The sequence below is a fragment of the Mastacembelus armatus genome, chromosome 13, assembly GCF_900324485.2.
Source record: "Mastacembelus armatus chromosome 13, fMasArm1.2, whole genome shotgun sequence".
NCBI lineage: Eukaryota > Metazoa > Chordata > Actinopteri > Synbranchiformes > Mastacembelidae > Mastacembelus > Mastacembelus armatus.
The window spans coordinates 12,518,963-12,542,621 of NC_046645.1; the positions used below are offsets into that span (position 1 = coordinate 12,518,963).

The 23,659-nt window shown below is 40.1% G+C and overlaps 1 protein-coding gene and 1 pseudogene across 1 annotated transcript; both read right to left on the reverse strand.

Annotated features, from left to right (window-relative positions):
- Nucleotides 1-7,383: 7,383 nt before the first annotated feature.
- LOC113125218 (histone H4 transcription factor-like) lies at nucleotides 7,384-11,862 on the reverse strand. The gene is made up of 10 exons (XM_026298553.1): nucleotides 11,803-11,862; nucleotides 11,285-11,480; nucleotides 10,802-11,028; nucleotides 10,591-10,702; nucleotides 10,340-10,492; nucleotides 10,166-10,240; nucleotides 9,806-9,926; nucleotides 9,005-9,143; nucleotides 8,753-8,877; nucleotides 7,384-8,144 (listed from the first exon to the last, which is right to left on the reverse strand). The coding sequence occupies exons 2-10, from the start codon at nucleotides 11,433-11,435 to the stop codon at nucleotides 7,712-7,714; spliced, it is 1,536 nt and encodes a 511-aa protein (XP_026154338.1). The 5' UTR covers nucleotides 11,436-11,480; nucleotides 11,803-11,862; the 3' UTR covers nucleotides 7,384-7,711.
- Nucleotides 11,863-16,663: 4,801 nt separating this feature from the next.
- Nucleotides 16,664-20,620, reverse strand: LOC113125219 (histone H4 transcription factor-like; annotated as a pseudogene).
- Nucleotides 20,621-23,659: the final 3,039 nt, after the last annotated feature.

Consider the following 23,659-nt stretch of genomic DNA (forward strand, 5'->3'; position numbering starts at 1 on the left):
ATCGAAGGGTAGCCCAATTCGTCTGTGACCATTTGGGACAATGAGCTCTGGCCAGAATTCACAGAATTCGCAGAATTCAAAGAATCTGTTTTGGAAGTATTTAATCAGGAAACCCAAACATTGAAGCTAAATCGAGAGCTGATGTGTTGGAGCCAGCAAGCAATCTTCTTAGGTTGATTGTTTGGTGCCATATGGGCCTCTGTGTTGAGCTTCACACATGCTGCTTTGTGCCTGAAACAAAAGAGCTGCCTTTGTTTCAGCAGTTAAATATAAACAGCTGGGGGGTAACACAGAATAAGTTCTTATTTCCCAGAAAACATAAGCAGTATTTGAACTGCTCAATAAAATGTACTACTACTAATGGTAAAGTGATATTTTATCAATCTGTCTTAAAAACATTTTTTTTTTTAAATTATATTAAAGTCGTATAAAAGGTTTTTGCTTCTTCTTTAAACTCAGTTCAGTTGAACTATATGATTGCAGTTCAGTACTTTTGGGCAGCTGTGTCCTAGTTCCATACTACTTTTAAACCAGGGGTTTGAGCATGTGCATTTACAAAATGAATGTCAAAATTGAGAAGACCAAAAAAAAAAAAAAGTTTCTTTACCATCGCTACTGACTATCAAAGGCTACTTTCTAAAAATATAAAACATGAAATATATTCTTATAAAGCACTGGGAGCACAGCTTAAATAATAATATAACATTTTTAAATAACTATCGTGCCTCCTGAGTTTGGCCATATTTCTTTCAATTTTGACTAAAGGGACTTGCTGTGTCAAAATAAAAGTTTGTAAACCGTCAGTGCAATTTTTAAATAATGATAATATAAAGAACATGCACTGTTCATGCAAAAGGTTTGAAATTCAAACTTAATATACCAAAAATAATTCGAAAGAAAACTATGAACTAAAAGCAACATACATATTCAAGAGCCAAAGCCAATTAGTTAGAGCCGGCTTTACTCCAAGAAGGATTTAACATACATATGCAGTGCACCGTCACTGCTGCTATGCATGCGCATTGTACATTAAAAAGGGACTAGGGGATTTGTTTGTTAGCTTAATTTTGAATGCCTCTCCAGTATTTCTCACTGAAAGCCTTTCCTGTTGCCTCATACTGTAAACTGTCATGCTCTAAACTGAGTCAAAGGGCATTAGGGGACTGATGGGATTAGTTTAAGCCATTAGGAGTATTTAATGGTCTTTCCCAGTGTTGGTAAGTAACACTGACTAATTGACCAGAGGCAGCAGACCACTGACACTGGTCCCTGCAGAACTGATGTAAGAGACAGGACTCACTCTCCTGTTAGCTGAATGGACCAACACAGTAACGTGGCTGATATTTAAATATGATAAGATGCATCTGTTTGCTGATAAACAAGCCAGAAAAGCTGGATGTCTTTGACCAGAGCAATCATCAAACATCAAGCTTTCACATTCACTGCATCACAGGTAAGAAACATATTTACAGAATTATGCATTTGATGTATCATGACTGTAGGTTTAGCGTAATGTACTATTTTAAAAAACAAATACATTTGTATTTCTATGTATTCTTAGCAATTACTTTGAAATATTTCCCCCCGATATTATGTGCAACATGCAACAGTTTATTAATGCATGCACTATTGGTTCTGTTTCTGATGGTGCCAGGTGTTTACTGCTCCCAGTAACATTTATTTTCATCATCAAAAATTCTTGTCACAAAATTTCCAATTTGCCAAGATCCATTTTCAGATGTCTCATTTTTTTAAAGAATGTGAAATTGATAGAGATGGAGTTTATTATCTTATGAGAACCAGAAAATATTAGTATTTTAGAAGCTGAATTTTAATATAAATAGTTATATCTTAACTTTTCATGCAACTACTAGGCATAAAAAAAATTCCCAGAGTTGAAAACAATGTCTAATTGATAGATTTTTAAAAAATTTTTCTTAGAGATGAATACCAGTAAATATCAGATGTCAACCTGTTTCTGATGCCTCATTCACGCTGTTTGAGCTCCCTAACAAACAGCTCAATTATAAGATTAAGAGATTTCTGTGACCCGCTGACATGGGTGAAATTAAGAGAACATAGGATGTGTAACCTTCAACTAATCTTGTCTGTATGAGAATTGAGGGGATAAAGCTTTTGGATTGCTGCAGCTATGGGAGGTTAAAGGAGCACTGACAGGTGGAACTCCAACAGCAAGTAGCTCTACTCCACCTTCTACACAAATTCTGGTGTCAACTCTATTATTTCATTTAACTGCAGGGGAGAAAACTGACAATTTATTTAAAAAAACAACAACAAAAAAAAAACCCTGCACATTCAAATACAATCCAAGACTAATCCATATTTAAGAAAAAAAAAATTTGTCTGACACTTTATCAGAGCTGTTCAATCAACATCACCTAAGGGTTTTGTTTATGATTTATTAGATTCATATAAGGCATCATTTTATGTTTTACAACATAAAACATTGAAAATCCTGTATTCTCTCTCTATTTGTCCAAGCTTCTTTCTTTTCGGCTGCTCCCTTCAGGGGTCGCCACAGTGAATCATCTGCCTCCATTTAACCCTATCCTCTGTATCCTCCTCACCCACACCAACTATCCTCATGTCCTCCTTCACTACATCCAAGAACCTCCTCTTTGGTCTTCCTCTAGGCCTCCTTCCTGGCAGCTCTAACCTCAGCATCTCAGCACTGTCCCTCCTCTGAACGTGTCCAAACCATCTCAATCTGGCTTCCCTGGCTTTTTCTCCAAAACATCTAACATGAGCTGTCCCTCTGATGTCCTCATTCCTGATCCTATCCATCCTCGTCACTCCCAGAGAGAACCTCAACATCTTCAGCTCTGCTACCTCCAGCTCTGCCTCCTGTCGTCTTCTCAGTGCCACAGTCTCTAAACCAGACAACATTGCTGGTCTCACCACTGTCTTGTCCACCTTTCCTCTCATTCTTGCTGACACTCTTTTGTCACACATCACACCTGACACTTTCCTCCACCCGTTCCAACCTGCTTGCACACGTCTCTTCACTTCTTTTCCACACTCTCCGTTGCTCTGGACTGTTGACCCTAGGTACTTAAAATCCTCCACCTTCTTCACCTCTACTCCCTGTAACCTCACCGTTCTACTTGAGTCTCTCTCATTTACACACATGCTCTGTTTTACTGCAGCTAACCTTCATTCCTCTCCTTTCCAGAGCAAACCTCCACCTCTCTAGATTTTCCTCCACCTGCTCCCTGCTCTCACTACAGATGTCAATGTCTACAAAGACAAATCTACAAAGACAATGCAGTTCATTCTGGCCTTCTCTGTACTTCTCCATCAGCATTCTCAAAGCAAATATTGCATCTGTGGTGTCTTTCTTGGCATGAAACCATACTGCTGCTCACAAATGCTCACCTCTGACCTCAGCCTAGCCTCCACTACTCTTTCCCATAACTTCATTGTGTGACTCAACTTTATTCCTCTGTAGTTTCCACAACTCTACATGTCTCCCTTGTTCTTAAAGATGGGCACCAGTACACTTCTCCTCCATTCCTCAGGCATCCTCTCACTCTCCAAGATCTTAAGTACTCTCTATTTGTCCAAGAAATGTTTACAAAAAAATAAATAATCAAAATAAACCCTTGTAAGGCCTTGTCTACTTACTAGCATATCACAGCCCCCCCCCCATTCACTAACAGCATTACTAACCATGTGTGCATGGGAGGGATAGATCCTCAATTAATTAAATGGATTGGTGCACTGACTGACTCAATTGGATTACTGTCTGTAATGCAATCTAACAAGATATTGTCATTTGCATGTGATTTAAAAGGCAAATTGACTGCAAAGAAATGCTTATGTACTGGTAAGAGACACATGCTCCTAAAAATATACAAAGGGACAATAAAGAGACACAAAACAACCAAAAGGAGACTGGAAAAGATCCCAGACACACACAAATCAACTACAGTAACATGCTATGTGACCTGTAAAAGATGCAAAGCAGCCACAAAATCAGATAAAACCATCACAAAGTCATTCATGGATTGTTTTGCATCTCTTTTCATCTGTGGCTCTTGATCCAGGGGCCTATTGTCTCATAATCCATTTATGATCCTGCCTCCTGCCACTCACAGACTGGCTCATCAACACTGACACATGCAACAGCACACTCACCTGCACGCCTTCACTCCCATCCTGCACCAATCCTCGACTGTCCTATCTGCTCCGACTCTGATGGTAACACAGGACACCAGAGTAAGTAAAGAGTCCCTACGCTTTAACACTAACCTGTGAATGATTTTTCTGCTTAATCATAACATTTTTTAGAGGTTTCTTCATGTTTAAATGATTGAAGCCGCAATGAATAATTTCCAGTTGGTACCTTTTACCTCTTGCTACAGTTCAACTTGCACATTCCCAGAGGAACAATGAGGCCTTCTCCTCAGACAGCAACACAGAGGTCCTTCAGGTCAACAGTGAGTCCAAGATGCACCAATGACAACAAACACAGCAATTAAAATGTAGAGAGTGCCAAATTCCTGCTCAACCCACTGCTGATTACCTGGATCAGGTGTGTTCAGCCAATCAGAAGCTGGGGGATACCATTTCACTTTGTCCTCACTCACTTCCACCCTCATCTGAGATGGTATCTTCCAGCTTCAGAATGGCTGAACACACCTGATCCAGGCATTCAGCAGTGGGTAGGGCAGGGATAGTTGGAAAAACAAGCAACAGTGGATCAGGATTGGGCACCCCTGGTGTACAAACTACAGACTTACTTTTCTTTCCTTTCTAAAGTCAAAGCACAATTATGATTAGTATTATTTTAATTAAATAAAATCTAACAGATCACCAGTTAATAGTTTGTTGCAAAGTATTTCTTTTTTTTCCTTCTTTTCATAGAAAGTAAGGAGATGGGGCGCATTGCATGTTTCCATTGCATGGAAGATTTACCACCATAAACAACTCAAGGTAATAATTACAAACATTCAAATTTTTAAATCACATGTACTGCATCCAGAACAGATTTTTCCTTTTTCAAATGTGGCATTTTGTGTCTGAAATTAACATCAGTTTGGATCATTATATATAAAACAGCAAATTTGCTCCCAAATTTACAATTTGTGCTGTTTATTACTACAAAAGAGTGACAAAAAAGATGTTTCTATAATGTTGACATTTACAACAGTTTTTTATATTTTTGTTAATATAAACTGTCATTGTAAGGTGCAGTTTTGTGTGTAACTGCAAAACTAGGTAGTACTATACAAACTGTATTTGATGCATTATTGAACAGAAAATGCAGCAAAAATCCAACAGTCTCCATCAAGAGCTGACACCCGAGTTTCCATCTGCCATTAATCTACCTGAGTCGGTCCAGCATGAGGAATCAGACCAGCCTGCCTGTATACAACTAAATCTAGGTGAGGTTAAGGCCAGCGATGTGTGAGCTGCCATTAGCAATAGAGATGATACGTGACGCTAATAAGATATGTCATTCTCACCTTTTAGATTCTCCATGTGGGCACTGTCCATACAGAAACACTGGAAACAGGGCAGAAAATGTACATCAGTTTCAAAGCGACTCAGGACCTTCCACATGTTCACCAGTGTCTTGCCACTGTCATTCAGCCAAGCGGGAAAAAGTGGAACCGATCCTGAGCCGGCACTGGAAAAAGAAACTTGATGAGAAGGAGAAACCCACGGGCCACTGTGCTGACACGATACAGAGTTCACCTCTTACAGACAAGACTTGGGATCTGACGGTGGATCCTGAACTTGACGGCAGACGAACCATCTCTCGTGGGAGGAAAAGGCAGCTTGAGACTGACAGTTTTATTAAAGTGAAGAGGGTGAAGCAGCAACTGGGAGATGACCAGTTTGAGCCCTCTCCATTCAGGACTCCTCATACACATTCATCTCCACACACTATGGCAATGCAACAGATAAACATCAGTCATTTGAATGTCTTATATCCTAACAGTAGTGGATATAATGTTACCAGAACTCCTAAAGGACTCACTGAGCCAGTGTGGGATGCATACAAAGGAAATGTGCTTCCATTGAGACAAAATGTCCTAAAAGACTATTCATTGAATACCTGCAAAGTAATTAGGATACCCCATCTAACACAGAGGCATAACGAGGCTTTCCCTGGTTTCTTTGCACAGCCTGTTTATGTCCCTCTGGCTTTGAGGCAGCAGGGGACAGCTTACGTAAGCAGGAGGGGGTTTCTACGCTCACCTCTTGAGAACAGTCAGCTCAACTACTGTGTATGTCAGCTCCCTCGTCCTGGCTGCCTGGTGACATCCTACCCAGGACCCTGAGTCTCCAGGGTCTGTATATCTAGGCACCACAAATCAGCTATTGTCATGAAAACAATCATACACAGTGTCTTACTGGTCATTGTAGCCTCTGCATTAACTCACTGTTTTGCAAGTAAAAAGCTTCTGATTGTCTCAATTAGTATTACCAAAAGGCAGTTTTACAGGGTTGATCTCTTAGAGTTTGTGTGCACTGCGTGTAATGATTCCCTTGCTAAACTGATTATTTAACTAAATGTTTTTAAAAATGGGTTGTTTCTTAGGTTAAACTAAAAGTTTGAGGTTCTGAGCCAACACACTGGTGTTTAGTGGATATTTAGTGTCTTCAACATATAAATGTTACAATGTTAACATATTGGAAACGATCACGAAGTACAGGCACTGAAGTCAATAGATGTCATTCTCATAGGTTGTTGCTCATAAAATAAACTATGGACAAATTGTGACCTGAATCAACCAACCAACATCACTGTAGCTAAGGCTGGACAATAAATCAATTAGCGTGTGTATGTCCATTTTTTTCTGTTTGCATGAACTCATCTAAAAACTTAATTCAAAGATTTTCAAAACTACACGTTGTTCTCAGATAACTAGGACAATTTGAGCAATATGAAAAAAGTCACTAGCCAGGCTATTCTCTTAGCAGCACGTCGACAGAGTAATAACACTGGAGGCAGCTGTGCAACAATAACACAATGAAGCACCAGCTGTAGGGCTTTCAGTATGTGTTGTTAAAAAATAAAACAGGTTTTAAATGAAATGATGCACTGCTGTTGAACAGGGAGTTGATAAACAGCTGATGTCCTTACTTTCCTTACTTACTCTACTGGCTGCATCCACCATCACTCAAAGTGCTTGTTGCTTGGCAAAACTCACACGTGCGGGCGTCTCCAAGGAAACGGCAACAGCCTACATTACTGTCAGAACTGCAGAGAATTGCTGGTGTTCAAGTGACAGCGGAGAAAACAAACCTGGGTTTTAAGATTTTAAGACCTTATCGTTCAAAAACAAAAATGAACCAATTAATTCAATTACTTTGATCCCAAGCCCTTCAGAAAAAAAAAAACAAGAAATGCTTACTTTTATATCAAAGATGTATTAAAATTTATCACAGTAAAATATAACAACACTTCAAGGCTACAATAAAAAATAATCTCTGAAATCATGGATGCATCACAGGAAATGGGATATGGTGCGTAAAGACCAATTTGTTCGCAGTAGCGTTTAACTTGATGTAGGTTTTACTGAAAACATTGACCTATTAGAATAAATTAGAGCTGCTATAGTTCCAGTGATGTGTCTGCTGCCAGTTCCACAGCAAATACTAAAATTGACAATTTAATTATTATTATATAAGAGGCCACACTGGACACCTGTGATTTGATCCGGTGTAGAGTGGACAATCAAACCACATCCATGCCAAGACCCCTTGCAACCTCTGTCAGGGCCTGCACAGCTCCAGATGTCCCACTACCATCACAGTCCTCCTGAGACAATCCCCCAGGTTCGTCCTCAATGTGGGGGATGGTGCTCATCACACAGTAGACAGGAGAGTCACTGCCTCTGGGGCTGGGCTGAGATGAAATGTCCCCTCCTCCTGAGAACTCTGAGGAGCACGAGGACGACGAGCTGGAAGAGGGCGATGAGGACCCTGTGGGAGAGCTCCGGCCACTCTCTGGTGTGACTGCAGATCTCTTGTTCCGGTTGCTGCTTTTTGGACGTTTACGAACACTCGGAGGCTTCTTTGCCATGTTCTTCATGATTTCTTTGGTCACTTCCACAGTCTCAAACCGCACCATGTTTACTTTTAGGAAGCCATCGACATCTTTTCGGTATCTATTGAGAAAACAAATGTTTTTACATTAATTAGTTACTCTGAAAGTGCTTGATGCACAACTGATGGATATTAAGCCTGGTTAATCTAAGTAATGGTAATGTTGCATTGACCTGCAGTCATGAAACCAGTTTACTCAGGGAAACCAGGTTACCAAGACACCACATGCACCTGCACTGTTGCAACCAGCTTACTCTTGCAGTAAGTGGATACATGCAACAGGCCAGTAATCAGATTTTGCACTATCCTTGGCCTTAACTTGGAAGCATACATACTTATTGTACTTGTAGTGATGAAATACACTCAGGAGTGAGTGTCTGTATGTCAGAGAGCTCATGACACAATTAGTTAGTAATTCTAACACAGCCTGCAGTCCTTCTTGTGCACATGCAAGTGAAAAAAAAATGCATTCTTCAATAGAAATTATGTTTCTCTAATTCCCTATACTAATCATGGAGACCAGACTGAATGAATGGAGGCTACTCTTTTCCAACTTTTCTTTTCACTTATGCTCCGCCAGTTTGGGAAGGTTTTCAGATTAGGTATAAAATTTGGATCTGTGGAGACATCTTGTTTACATAATGCAACTATTGAAGACAGAAGGACTTACCGAAAGCGTGAATGTCCAGAAGGCCATTTCAGCTCGTGTTTTTTGCGAAGGTGAAGTGTGAGAGTGTAACACCAGGAGAAGACCTTATCACAAATATGGCATTTATACTTGGACATCCCCCCAACCTGTTGGAGAAGAAATTGTGTGAAGATGTAAATGACAGAGCATCATTTCAATGGTAAGAATGAAAAATAATCATGTGTAGAGGTAGAGAATGGCTTTACTGCCTGTTTTACACTCATGCTAACAAACCTCATGCACTCTCTTGAAATGGTGGCTCATGGTTTGGAAGGTCTGGCAAGAATAATCACAACCCTCCACTGTACAGTGATACACAGTGCCCTCGTTGTGAACCTCTGTGTGCTTTTGTAGATCTCGCTGGTTCTTAAATCTGTAAAAAAAATAAATCAATAAGCAATACTCTATACTATCAATATTTATCATTATTTAAATTACCTTTAATATCTTTGTTTTATAATCAAAAGTTACATTTTTTAAGCATATGAGTACTAAAACCAGAGTTATTGTGTTTAATGTGGGTCCAGTAGTTTTCTGACTGATGCAGATGTGAATAGATATGGCTGATTGTTGTGGCTCTTTTGTTTGTATTAATTAGAACTTCTGTAACATATTTTAAAATTCCAGTTTCTAAAAAAACAGATCAATTTTAAAATATCCCAGAGACCCTTAAAAGCATGAAAATGACTCCTTTGTGCAGAATCAATTAGTTACAAAAAGGATTTTCTGTTGTCTGGTAATCCAATAAAAGGGTGAAGACATTAGCCTTCATAGAGTCTATTAAACTGTTGTCCATCTATTATCTCTCTTTAGCCTAATTTTCCTTCTATATAGGACTTAAGATAAGTTACTTTCAACAGGTAATAAATAATAACCTTATTAGTACAGCAGTTCAAAGATGCTCAAACTTGAAACCACTATGTTTCATGCCAAATGCATGAGAATAGAAGTGGTTGTACATGGGGTTTTACTGAATTCCTGATTTTGACAGTTGCTGACAAGTAAACATCCAATCAGCTTTTTTCAAAGGGCTACCTTTTGTCACAAAAGTCACATGGGAAGGGCCGCTCATCACAGTGACGGAACCTGATATGGATCTTCAGAGCTGCCAAAGTAGTGCAGGTCATGTCACAGAAGGGACACTTCACCTGATTCACTAGAGGCAAAGAAACAAGTAATAATGGGCTTTTTAAGGCAGAGTGCAAAGAGTTGCAGCAATATGGTCGAGACAGAAGTGATGAAGTGTTTATATTTTCCTATAGTTACAGGAGAACACCTGGATAAGACACAAAATTTCATCCTGTCACTGTCACAAAGTTCGAAGCTGTCGAACTAATTAAATGAATGAATTAAATGTGACCACTATACAATATTGAAATTACATAAAGTTATTACCATGCTGACGAACATGATCCCTCAAAAGCCTCTCACTGGAAAAAGCTTTGCCACAATGTTCACATACCAGTGACTCTGTTTGAATAAACATATACGTAGAGGTCAGCATGTATGCAACAGATTTAGCACTTCAACAGTCTAAAAACTTCACCTAAACCAAAGTGTCCCTCTCACCCACTGGCTCAGCCTGCCTGTGCAGGTGGTCAAACAGCTTTGTGTTGCTGGAGAACATGCTGCCACATGTAGGACACGCTACAAGTCTCTCCTGAGTGTGGCTCCGCATGTGTTCTCTCAGACGGTACCTGATTTTGAAGAAGGCATCGCAGCCTGCACAGGAGATATGAAACACAGATCATGCCCTGCCACAACGGGAAAAGGTGCACATGTCAGGAAGGTCTGTTTAACTTTATCTGGCTAAGTCATACCTGCCCACTGGCAGAAGAGAGCCTGCTGTTGCTGTGAGAGAGACTGTAGTTCAGCACTTTCAACGTGATTGTCCACATGTCGGTAGAACCACTCAGGATTGTTAAATGTACTCTGTATAAAGAAAAGTATTTACATTCTATGAAAAATTCAGTCACTGGATGACCAATGAAGAACTTAACTAAAAAAATAAAAAAAATAAACAATACCTACATCGCAATGCTCCCACTGGCAAACATATCCGTCTGATCCTTCAGGAACCAGGTTGTTGCTGTGTAAGCCCTGGTTGCAGCTGGGCAGGTCAGGACGGGACTTGAGCAGCTGTGACCCAACAAACTTGAGCTTACCGTGGTAGTTGTGGAAGTAAGCATGGACCTCGAGCTCTGTAGGGCTACCCATGGACAGAAATTCACATCCATTCCAGAGACAAGCATACTCATCTAAACAAAGATAGGGAAGGAGTAATCACTGCAATGAAACAAGAAGAGCATCTGCAGAATCATCAGGGAGTCCAGTCATACTGCTGATAAAAAAACAGAACATAAGCCTAGTGAAAGTAAGATGAAATGCAGGGCTGCTGGATAGCATTGCATTAGTTTTAGCTACAGCAGGTGCACATAATTAATAGGCTGTCTCCCTGTGTTTGTCTCTTTACCTAGTGTCTGCCCACATGCTAATTTAGCCTGGTTGACTTACCTAGCTCCTCCAGGGCATCTTTATCTCCCAGGTAGTCCTTTAAGTGCAGGGACATATGATCGCTCAGCTCCTCCATGGCGTGGCCCCTGAAGCTGCATGAATCCCACTCACACGCCACCTCAAACTTGTCCAGCCTCTTGGTAGTCATCATGATGACAGCTGTGTGCTCAGCTGCTACACACCCGGGCCCCACCGCCTCAACACAAACAAACATAGCTGCTATTTTAACAAGCACACCATGAATAATAAGAGGACAATGGCAGCAGCTATGGAGCTACATCACAGCTAGTTAGAGCTCAGCTTCGTTACGCGTTTTTATTTCACTAGTTAAATAAACAACCAATACGGAGCTAAGTGTTGACTTTGTGTAGTTTAGTGTGTTGTGCCCTTTCCTAAACAGCAAACCATTCATTTCAGCCGAGTAAGAGAAGAACGCATTTATATTTTAGTGTGAGGTTTTTAACCAGAGACGAATTTTTTCCGACACTTGAGACAGAAAGTTCATAAATGTTTCTTACGAGCAGCTCCTGTGTCTCAGCTCCTTCCCTCCTCCGAATTGCTTCTGTTTATTTCCTCCCAGACCGGAACATGTTCTGACTTGTCTGTAATTCAAACTGACAACACCGCCCCCTGCTGGGCCGGAGCCGTATAACACGAGCTCGTCTTAGATCAGAAAAAGTCCGAACTATTTCTGAGTTTCGCTGAGAAAAACAAGAAGGCCACTTTTATTGTTATTATTATCATTATTATTATAATTATTATAATTATTATTATTATTAGTAGTAGTAGTAGTAGTAGTGGTATTAGTAGTAGTAGTAGTAGAAGTAGTATTTATTTATTTTATGTTTATTATCATCATCATCATTCTCATTATTATTATTGATTTATTACTATCATAGCCATCTGTCTAAATTATAAAAAAAACAAACTAGTATAATATTGTCTTTTTTTCATTTAACTCTTTTATAAACAGTTTTTACTAACATACAGTGCTCAGCATAAATGAGTACACCCCCTTTAAAAAGTACTAATTTCAGTACTCAATGAACAAAAGAATCATTTCCAAACTTTTCACAAGGCTGAGTTTTATTGAACACTTATTTAACTCCATAACATGAAATTAAGGTTAATAATCTAACTTAGATCACAAAATCTTCAGTTTTACTCAAATTGGTTGAAGCAAAAATGAATACACCCCGCAACAAAAACTACTACATCTTGTATTTTGTATGAGCACCATGATTTTTAAGGACAGCACCAAGTCTTCTAGGCATGGAATGAACAAGTTGGCGACATATTGCAACGTCTATCTTTTTCCATTCTTCAAGAATAACCTCTTTTTGAGCCTGGATGCAGGATGGAGAGTGATGCTCAACTTGTCTCTTCAGAATTCCCCACAGGTGTTCGATTGGGTTCAGATCAGGAGACATACTTGGCCATTCAATCACCTTCACCCTGTTCTTCTTCAGAAATGCAACAGTAGCTTTAGATGTGTGTTTTGGATCATTGTCATGTTGGAAAAGTGCACAACGACCAAGTGCACGGAGTGATGGCAGCATCTTCTCCTACAGTACAGAGCAGTACATTGTTGGGTTCATGATACCATCAATGAAATGCAGCTCCCCAACACCAGCAGCACTCATGCAGCCCCACATAAGGACACTGCCACCCCCATGTTTCACTGTAGGCACCTTGCATTTTTCTTTGAAATCCTCACCTTTACGACGCCATACAGTTTTAAAACCATTAGTTCCAAAAACAGTGATCTTTGTCTCATCACTCCAGAGTATAGAGTCCCAGTAGTCTTCACCTTTTTCAGCATGGGCCCTAGCAAATTCTAGGCGTGCTTTTTTGTGCATGGGCTTTAGGAGAGGCTTCCTTCATGGACGATACCCATGCATGCCATTCCTCTGCAGTGTGCACCGTATGGTGTCACGGGAAACGGTCACTCCAGTTTGGCTTTCTACTGCTTTAGCTAACTGCAGTGAACTTGCATGGCGATTTTCTTCAACCCTTCTCATCAGAAGACGCTCCTGTCGAGATGTTAACTTCCGTGGACGGCCTGGACGTCTCTGTAAGATGGTTGCACTTCCATCTTTCTTAAATTTTTGGATCACTTTTGCTACAGTATTTTGACTGATATGTAAAGCTTTGCTGATCTTCTTGTAGCCCTCACCTTTTTTGTGTAAAGAAATGATTTCCTTTCTCAGATTTTGTGACATTTCTCTTCCATGGGGAGCCATTGCTGACAGTATGAAATGGGAAGGGCTTTTCTTTGTTAAGTAATGTCCTTTTATAGTCACCTCTCTGCTGGACACCTCTTGAATGAATGAATCATTAGACTCACCTGTGGTTGAATGCTTGTCAATTAGAATTTTGTAGTTTTAAGTGTGGCTTTTCTCCTAAGACTATAATTGGGCTGTACTCATTTTTGCAACATGGGCTTGAATGAATTTGTTAGGAAAATCACTTTTGTGTGTGTGCAAATTAACAAATCTTGTTTGCAATCAATGGCCCACATTTGTGGGAGTATTTTGTAGTATAGTATCTCATAGAAAATGTTGATTCTGAAAGGAAACTAAAGGTTTTCTGACAAATGTAGTGGGGTGTATTCATTTATGCTGAGCACTGTAAACCCAATAAACGTATTATTGTATTTATTATACCCATGGATGTGTAAATAGCTGAACATACTATTTTTCACTGCTGTATTTACTTGTAATTTGTATTCCCAATGCTGACCTCTGCACAATATAATCATGTAATGATTGATTGATATATTTTCATCAAAATAGAACCAATGAATCTGTGAATTTATAAATTAGACCAACTTTGGGTTACTGTGACCAAAACAGCCCAAAATCATTTTCCATGTCTATTTTTGGGCTATATTTATGGCCATAACTGATGATTATTATTTGTGATGTAGTCAAATCAAACAACTCATTCATGTTGTTCATATCTGTTTTTGACTCAGAGAGGCAAAGTCCTATGTTTGTCCACAGATTCTTTCAAACTCCACAACTACAAACTGGTAAGAAATTGAACAATTTCTGCAGGAAATAATTTGAGAGGTGTATGATCGACATTTAAAATCCATTAAATAAACCCTGATGAATGGACATTCACAGTTGCATCTGCAGTAGAGCTATGGGTAAGGTCACCAGTTAAACAAACATGCATGTATTTGGTGGGACGAAACCAGAGTACTTGGGTGAAACCCACACAGGCATGAAGAGAACATACCAACTTCACACAGACAGACAGGTTTTGCCAATTTGAATTTTTATTTAGAGTTAATAATTGGATTTTAAACATGCTTACTGTTGGGGCAATTTAGAGAAATTAAAAGTGTTTGGACTGTGGGAGGAAACCGGAGCACCCGGAGAAAACCCACGCAGACACGGGGAGAAGATGGAAACTCCACACAGGAAGATTGGGGTTTAAACCCAGAACCTTCTTCCTGTGAGGGGACAGTGCTATCCACTGCCCCACCCACCGTGCTGCCCTTAATTGAATTATTTTTTGAAGTAATTTGTTAATGGATTTATGTTTGTGATGCTGATGTTTAGGTTTTCACAGCATATTTTGGTTTGCCAAATTGTCTCAAGTCAAATTTCCACTGTGAAGAGTCATTTTCTGTTTTTCCACTTTTGTGGTTTCCTGATCCCCAGAAAGTGGCGGATTTGTTTCCAGAATGAACTTTTCTTTTTCATATCTGGGATGATCTCTGCAGAGACTTCAGTCTTCTCTGTGACTGCAGGATCAGAGAGGGGATTAGGGAGGGATTCCTCCTGACTGCACAGGTTGTCTTTGTGCTTCACCTCAGCCTCCTCCTCCTCCTCCTCCTCCTCCTCCTCCTCCTCCTCCTCAGGCTTCTCCTCAGCCTCCTCCTCCTCCTCAGGCTTCTCCTCAGCCTCCTCCTCCTCCCCCTCCTCAGGCTTCTCCTCAGCCTCCTCCTCCTCCTCCTCAGGCTTCTCCTCAGCCTCCTCCTCCTCAGCCTTCTCAGGCTTCTCGTCAGCCTTCTCAGGCTTCTGGTCAGCCTTCTCAGGCTTCTCGTCAGCCTTCTCAGGCTTCTCGTCAGCCTTCTCAGGCTTCTCGCAGCTTCTCAGCTTCGTCAGCCTTCTCAGGCTTCTCGTCAGCCTTCTCAGGCTTCTCGTCAGCCTCCTCATTCTCCTCAGCCTTCTTCAGCTCATTAAAGAGTTTCTGGTTGAGTGATGTTTGAAGGTGGAGTCGAGTTTTCAGCTGCACCACCTTTCTCTGAAAGTGCCACACTTTCTGACTGTGGTTTTCCTGGAGGGTTTCGATCTCCTCTGCCATCTTTAGACGAAGGGTGTCCTGCTCAGCCTTCAAGGTGTTGATCAGGTGCAGGTCCTGTGTCTGCCTGTCAGCATGGGACTTGTGTGCCTCCTCAAGCTCCTGCTGAAGGTTGTCAGCCTGCTGCCTGGCTGTGAGAACATCAGTTTCATACCTCAGTTTGACCTCATGGTATGAAGCTCTGATCCTCTCCAGTTCTTCTTGGAGAACCTTGTTCTTCTCCTTCTCCACCTGGAGCTCAGCTTCAAACTTCTCTTGGCTGATGATATGTGCCACTTGCAGCTCCTCATAATCTTGCTGAAGCAGTTTCTTCTCCTTTCTCTTGATATTATTTCTCACTTGGGTGGCGATGTTTGAGGCGCTGAGGGCTTCTGCATCGCTGTATTTCTGCAGCCTCTCCAGCTCTTTACGTGTTTCTTTTTCCCTGTTGATGTACATTTCTTTCAGGGTCTTCTGTTTGGTCAGTTGTTCTCTTGTGTCCTCCAACTCTTCGCCAAGGTGGATCCTCCAGTTTCTTTCTTTAGTGAACAGGTAATTAAGCCTCCCGATTTCCTGGTGAAGTGCATTGCACTCCATCCAGGTGACCTGATACCTATCAGGTACCGGTCCACAGGGTCTCCTGTTTTGGAGCCTAGGGTTGTAATTGGCCATTTTGTATCTGGTAGAATCAGATATTCTGGAACAGTGTAGGTTGTCTCTGAACAGATGCTGTCTGTAACAGTTACAGGTTGTAGTTTTCTCTTCACAGTTGTGTGTCACTTGCTGAACGGTTTGAAATGGATGACTGACAGAAAAGCTGCACTTTTACAAGGAGACCTGATGATGTCATATTTTCATTCTATTTGCTTTCATCTTTTTTTTTTTTTTAATGTTTACATTCAAAACCACACTCTGTCATTTATGCAGTAAAGTGGTTTACAGGCAATTGTTATTATTATTAAATTAATTTAATAATTAATTGTATCCATCCATTTTCTATAACCGCTTATTCCTTAACCAGTCACAGGGATCTGCTGGAGCCTATCCCAGCTCTCTTTGGGTGAAAGGCAGGGGTACACCCTGGACAGGTCACCAGTCCATCACAGGTGTTTTTCTTCATGAAATTAACTTAAAAAAAAAAAAAAAGAAGAATTAAACAAACAAACAAAAAACATCCAAATTCTATACTGTCTTATATTTCATACACAATGAAACAAATGTATGTAACAAGCCAGACAAGTCTTTTAGAGGGGGCAGAGCTTAGACAGCTCACTGATATTCTTTTTTTTTTTTTTTTTACATCAATTAGTTACTCTGAAAGTGCTTGATGCACAACTGATGGATATTAAGCCTGGTTAATCTAAGTAATGGTAATGTTGCATTGACCTGCAGTCATGAAACCAGTTTACTCAGGGAAACCAGGTTACCAAGACACCACATGCACCTGCACTGTTGCAACCAGCTTACTCTTGCAGTAAGTGGATACATGCAACAGGCCAGTAATCAGATTTTGCACTATCCTTGGCCTTAACTTGGAAGCATACATACTTATTGTACTTGTAGTGATGAAATACACTCAGGAGTGAGTGTCTGTATGTCAGAGAGCTCATGACACAATCAGTAGAGGGCAGCTACACCCAATGATTCATTTTTTGCAACGATACTGTCACAGTAATTCTAACACAGCCTGCAGTCTTTCTTGTGCACATGCAAGTGAAAAAAAATGCACTCTTCAATAGAAATTATGTTTCTCTAATTCCCTATACTAATCATGGAGACCAGACGGAATGAATGGAGGCTACTCTTTTCCAACTTTTCTTTTCACTTATGCTCCGCCAGTTTGGGAAGGTTTTCAGATTAGGTATAAAATTTGGATCTGTGGAGACATCTTGTTTACATAATGCAACTATTGAAGACAGAAGGACTTACCGAAAGCGTGAATGTCCAGAAGGCCATTTCAGCTCGTGTTTTTTGCGAAGGTGAAGTGTGAGAGTGTAACACCAGGAGAAGACCTTATCACAAATATGGCATTTATACTTGGACATCCCCCCAACCTGTTGGAGAAGAAATTGTGTGAAGATGTAAATGACAGAGCATCATTTCAATGGTAAGAATGAAAAATAATCATGTGTAGAGGTAGAGAATGGCTTTACTGCCTGTTTTACACTCATGCTAACAAACCTCATGCACTCTCTTGAAATGGTGGCTCATGGTTTGGAAGGTCTGGCAAGAATAATCACAACCCTCCACTGTACAGTGATACACAGTGCCCTCGTTGTGAACCTCTGTGCGCTTTTGTAGATCTCGCTGGTTCTTAAATCTGTAAAAAAAATAAATCAATAAGCAATACGCTATACTATCAATATTTATCATTATTTAAATTACCTTTAATATCTTTGTTTTATAATCAAAAGTTACATTTTTTAAGCATATGAGTACTAAAACCAGAGTTATTGTGTTTAATGTGGGTCCAGTAGTTTTCTGACTGATGCAGATGTGAATAGATATGGCTGCTTGTTGTGGCTCTTTTGTTTGTATTAATTAGAACTTCTGTAACATATTTTAAAATTCCAGTTTCTAAAAAAACAGATCAATTTTAAAATATCCCAGAGACCCTTAAAAGCATGAAAATGACTCCTTTGTGCAGAATCAATTAGTTACAAAAAGGATTTTCTGTTGTCTGGTAATCCAATAAAAGGGTGAAGACATTAGCCTTCATAGAGTCTATTAAACTGTTGTCCATCTATTATCTCTCTTTAGCCTAATTTTCCTTCTATATAGGACTTAAGATAAGTTACTTTCATCAGGTAATAAATAATAACCTTATTAGTACAGCAGTTCAAAGATGCTCAAACTTGAAACCACTATGTTTCATGCCAAATGCATGAGAATAGAAGTGGTTGTACATGGGGTTTTACTGAATTCCTGATTTTGACAGTTGCTGACAAGTAAACATCCAATCAGCTTTTTTCAAAGGGCTACCTTTTGTCACAAAAGTCACATGGGAAGGGCCGCTCATCACAGTGACAGAACCTGATATGGATCTTCAGAGCTGCCAAAGTAGTGCAGGTCATGTCACAGAAGGGACACTTCACCTGATTCACTAGAGGCAAAGAAACAAGTAATAATGGGCTTTTTAAGGCAGAGTGCAAAGAGTTGCAGCAATATGGTCGAGACAGAAGTGATGAAGTGTTTATATTTTCCTATAGTTACAGGAGAACACCTGGATAAGACACAAAATTTCATCCTGTCACTGTCACAAAGTTCGAAGCTGTCGAACTAATTAAATGAATGAATTAAATGTGACCACTATACAATATTGAAATTACATAAAGTTATTACCATGCTGACGAACATGATCCCTCAAAAGCCTCTCACTGGAAAAAGCTTTGCCACAATGTTCACATACCAGTGACTCTGTTTGAATAAACATATACGTAGAGGTCAGCATGTATGCAACAGATTTAGCACTTCAACAGTCTAAAAACTTCACCTAAACCAAAGTGTCCCTCTCACCCACTGGCTCAGCCTGCCTGTGCAGGTGGTCAAACAGCTTTGTGTTGCTGGAGAACATGCTGCCACATGTAGGACACGCTACATGTCTCTCCTGAGTGTGGCTCCGCATGTGTTCTCTCAGACGGTACCTGATTTTGAAGAAGGCATCGCAGCCTGCACAGGAGATATGAAACACAGATCATGTCCTGCCACAACGGGAAAAGGTGCACATGTCAGGAAGGTCTGTTTAACTTTATCTGGCTAAGTCATACCTGCCCACTGGCAGAAGAGAACCTGCTGTTGCTGTAAGAGAGACTGTAGTTCAGCACTTTCAACGTGATTGTCCACATGTCGGTAGAACCACTCAGGATTGTTAAATGTACTCTGTATAAAGAAAAGTATTTACATTCTATGAAAAATTCAGTCACTGGATGACCAATGAAGAACTTAACTAAAAAAATAAAAAAAATAAAAAATACCTACATCGCAATGCTCCCACTGGCAAACATATCCGTCTGATCCTTCAGGAAACAGGTCGTTGCTGTGTAAGCCCAAGGTTGCAGCTGGGCAGGTCAGGACGGGACTTGAGCAGCTGTGACCCAACAAACTTGAGCTTACCGTGGTAGTTGCGAAAGTAAGCGTGGACCTCGAGCTCTGTAGGGCTACCCATGGACAGAAATTCACATCCATTCCAGAGACAAGCATACTCATCTAAACAAAGATAGGGAAGGAGTAATCACTGCAATGAAACAAGAAGAGCATCTGCAGAATCATCAGGGAGTCCAGTCATACTGCTGATAAAAAAACAGAACATAAGCCTAGTGAAAGTAAGATGAAATGCAGGGCTGCTGGATAGCATTGCATTAGTTTTAGCTACAGCAGGTGCACATAATTAATAGGCTGTCTCCCTGTGTTTGTCTCTTTACCTAGTGTCTGCCCACATGCTAATTTAGCCTGGTTGACTTACCTAGCTCCTCCAGGGCATCTTTATCTCCCAGGTAGTCCTTTAAGTGCAGGGACATATGATCGCTCAGCTCCTCCATGGCGTGGCCCCTGAAGCTGCATGAATCCCACTCACACGCCACCTCAAACTTGTCCAGCCTCTTGGTAGTCATCATGATGACAGCTGTGTGCTCAGCTGCTACACACCCGGGCCCCACCGCCTCAACACAAACAAACATAGCTGCTATTTTAACAAGCACACCATGAATAATAAGAGGACAATGGCAGCAGCTATGGAGCTACATCACAGCTAGTTAGAGCTCAGCTTCGTTACGCGTTTTTATTTCACTAGTTAAATAAACAACCAATACGGAGCTAAGTGTTGACTTTGTGTAGTTTAGTGTGTTGTGCCCTTTCCTAAACAGCAAACCATTCATTTCAGCCGAGTAAGAGAAGAACGCATTTATATTTTAGTGTGAGGTTTTTAACCAGAGACGAATTTTTTCCGACACTTGAGACAGAAAGTTCATAAATGTTTCTTACGAGCAGCTCCTGTGTCTCAGCTCCTTCCCTCCTCCGAATTGCTTCTGTTTATTTCCTCCCAGACCGGAACATGTTCTGACTTGTCTGTAATTCAAACTGACAACACCGCCCCCTGCTGGGCCGGAGCCGTATAACACGAGCTCGTCTTAGATCAGAAAAAGTCCGAACTATTTCTGAGTTTCGCTGAGAAAAACAAGAAGGCCACTTTTATTGTTATTATTATCATTATTATTATTATTATTATTATTATTATTAGTAGTAGTAGTAGTAGTAGTAGTAGTATTTATTTATTTTATGTTTATTATCATCATCATCATTCTCATTATTATTATTATTGATTTATTACTATCATAGCCATCTGTCTAAATTATAAAAAAAACAAACTAATATAATATTGTCTTTTTTTCATTTAACTCTTTTATAAACAGTTTTTACTAACATACAGTGCTCAGCATAAATGAGTACACCCCCTTTAAAAAGTACTAATTTCAGTACTCAATGAACAAAAGAATCATTTCCAAACTTTTCACAAGGCTGAGTTTTATTGAACACTTATTTAACTCCATAACATGAAATTAAGGTTAATAATCTAACTTAGATCACAAAATCTTCAGTTTTACTCAAATTGGTTGAAGCAAAAATGAATACACCCCGCAACAAAAACTACTACATCTTGTATTTTGTATGAGCACCATGATTTTTAAGGACAGCACCAAGTCTTCTAGGCATGGAATGAACAAGTTGGCGACATATTGCAACGTCTATCTTTTTCCATTCTTCAAGAATAACCTCTTTTTGAGCCTGGATGCTGGATGGAGAGTGATGCTCAACTTGTCTCTTCAGAATTCCCCACAGGTGTTCGATTGGGTTCAGATCAGGAGACATACTTGGCCATTCAATCACCTTCACCCTGTTCTTCTTCAGAAATGCAACAGTAGCTTTAGATGTGTGTTTTGGATCATTGTCATGTTGGAAAAGTGCACAACGACCAAGTGCACGGAGTGATGGCAGCATCTTCTCCTACAGTACAGAGCAGTACATTGTTGGGTTCATGATACCATCAATGAAATGCAGCTCCCCAACACCAGCAGCACTCATGCAGCCCCACATAAGGACACTGCCACCCCCATGTTTCACTGTAGGCACCTTGCATTTTTCTTTGAAATCCTCACCTTTACGACGCCATACAGTTTTAAAACCATTAGTTCCAAAAACAGTGATCTTTGTCTCATCACTCCAGAGTATAGAGTCCCAGTAGTCTTCACCTTTTTCAGCATGGGCCCTAGCAAATTCTAGGCGTGCTTTTTTGTGCATGGGCTTTAGGAGAGGCTTCCTTCATGGACGATACCCATGCATGCCATTCCTCTGCAGTGTGCGCCGTATGGTGTCACGGGAAACGGTCACTCCAGTTTGGCTTTCTACTGCTTTAGCTAACTGCAGTGAACTTGCATGGCGATTTTCTTCAACCCTTCTCATCAGAAGACGCTCCTGTTGAGATGTTAACTTCCGTGGACGGCCTGGACGTCTCTGTAAGATGGTTGCACTTCCATCTTTCTTAAATTTTTGGATCACTTTTGCTACAGTATTTTGACTGATATGTAAAGCTTTGCTGATCTTCTTGTAGCCCTCACCTTTTTTGTGTAAAGAAATGATTTCCTTTCTCAGATTTTGACATTTCTCTTCCATGGGGAGCCATTGCTGACAGTATGAAATGGGAAGGGCTTTTCTTTGTTAAGTAATGTCCTTTTATAGTCACCTCTCTGCTGGACACCTCTTGAATGAATGAATCATTAGACTCACCTGTGGTTGAATGCTTGTCAATTAGAATTTTGTAGTTTTAAGTGTGGCTTTTCTCCTAAGACTATAATTGGGCTGCTACTCATTTTTGCAACATGGGCTTGAATGAATTTGTTAGGAAAATCACTTTTGTGTGTGCAAATTAACAAATCTTGTTTGCATCAATGGCCCACATTTGTGGGAGTATTTTGTAGTATAGTATCTCATAGAAATGTTGATTCTGAAAGGAAACTAAAGGTTTTCTGACAAATGTAGTGGGGTGTATTCATTTATGCTGAGCACTGTAAACCCAATAAACGTATTATTGTATTTATTATACCCATGGATGTGTAAATAGCTGAACATACTATTTTTCACTGCTGTATTTACTTGTAATTTGTATTCCCAATGCTGACCTCTGCACAATATAATCATGTAATGATTGATTGATATATTTTCATCAAAATAGAACCAATGAATCTGTGAATTTATAAATTAGACCAACTTTGGGTTACTGTGACCAAAACAGCCCAAAATCATTTTCCATGTCTATTTTTGGCTATATTTATGGCCATAACTGATGATTATTATTTGTGATGTAGTCAAATCAAACAACTCATTCATGTTGTTCATATCTGTTTTTGACTCAGAGAGGCAAAGTCCTATGTTTGTCCACAGATTCTTTCAAACTCCACAACTACAAACTGGTAAGAAATTGAACAATTTCTGCAGGAAATAATTTGAGAGGTGTATGATCGACATTTAAAATCCATTAAATAAACCCTGATGAATGGACATTCACAGTTGCATCTGCAGTAGAGCTATGGGTAAGGTCACCAGTTAAACAAACATGCATGTATTTGGTGGGACGAAACCAGAGTACTTGGGTGAAACCCACACAGGCATGAAGAGAACATACCAACTTCACACAGACAGACAGGTTTTGCCAATTTGAATTTTTATTTAGAGTTAATAATTGGATTTAAAACATGCTTACTGTTGGGGCAATTTAGAGAAATTAAAAGTGTTTGGACTGTGGGAGGAACCGGAGCACCCGGAGAAAACCACGCAGACACGGGGAGAAGATAGAAACTCCACACAGGAAGATTGGGGTTTAAACCCAGAACCTTCTTCCTGTGAGGGGACAGTGCTATCCACTGCCCCACCCACCGTGCTGCCCTTAATTGAATTATTTTTTGAAGTAATTTGTTAATGGATTTATGTTTGTGATGCTGATGTTTAGGTTTTCACAGCATATTTTGGTTTGCCAAATTGTCTCAAGTCAAATTTCCACTGTGAAGAGTCATTTTCTGTTTTTCCACT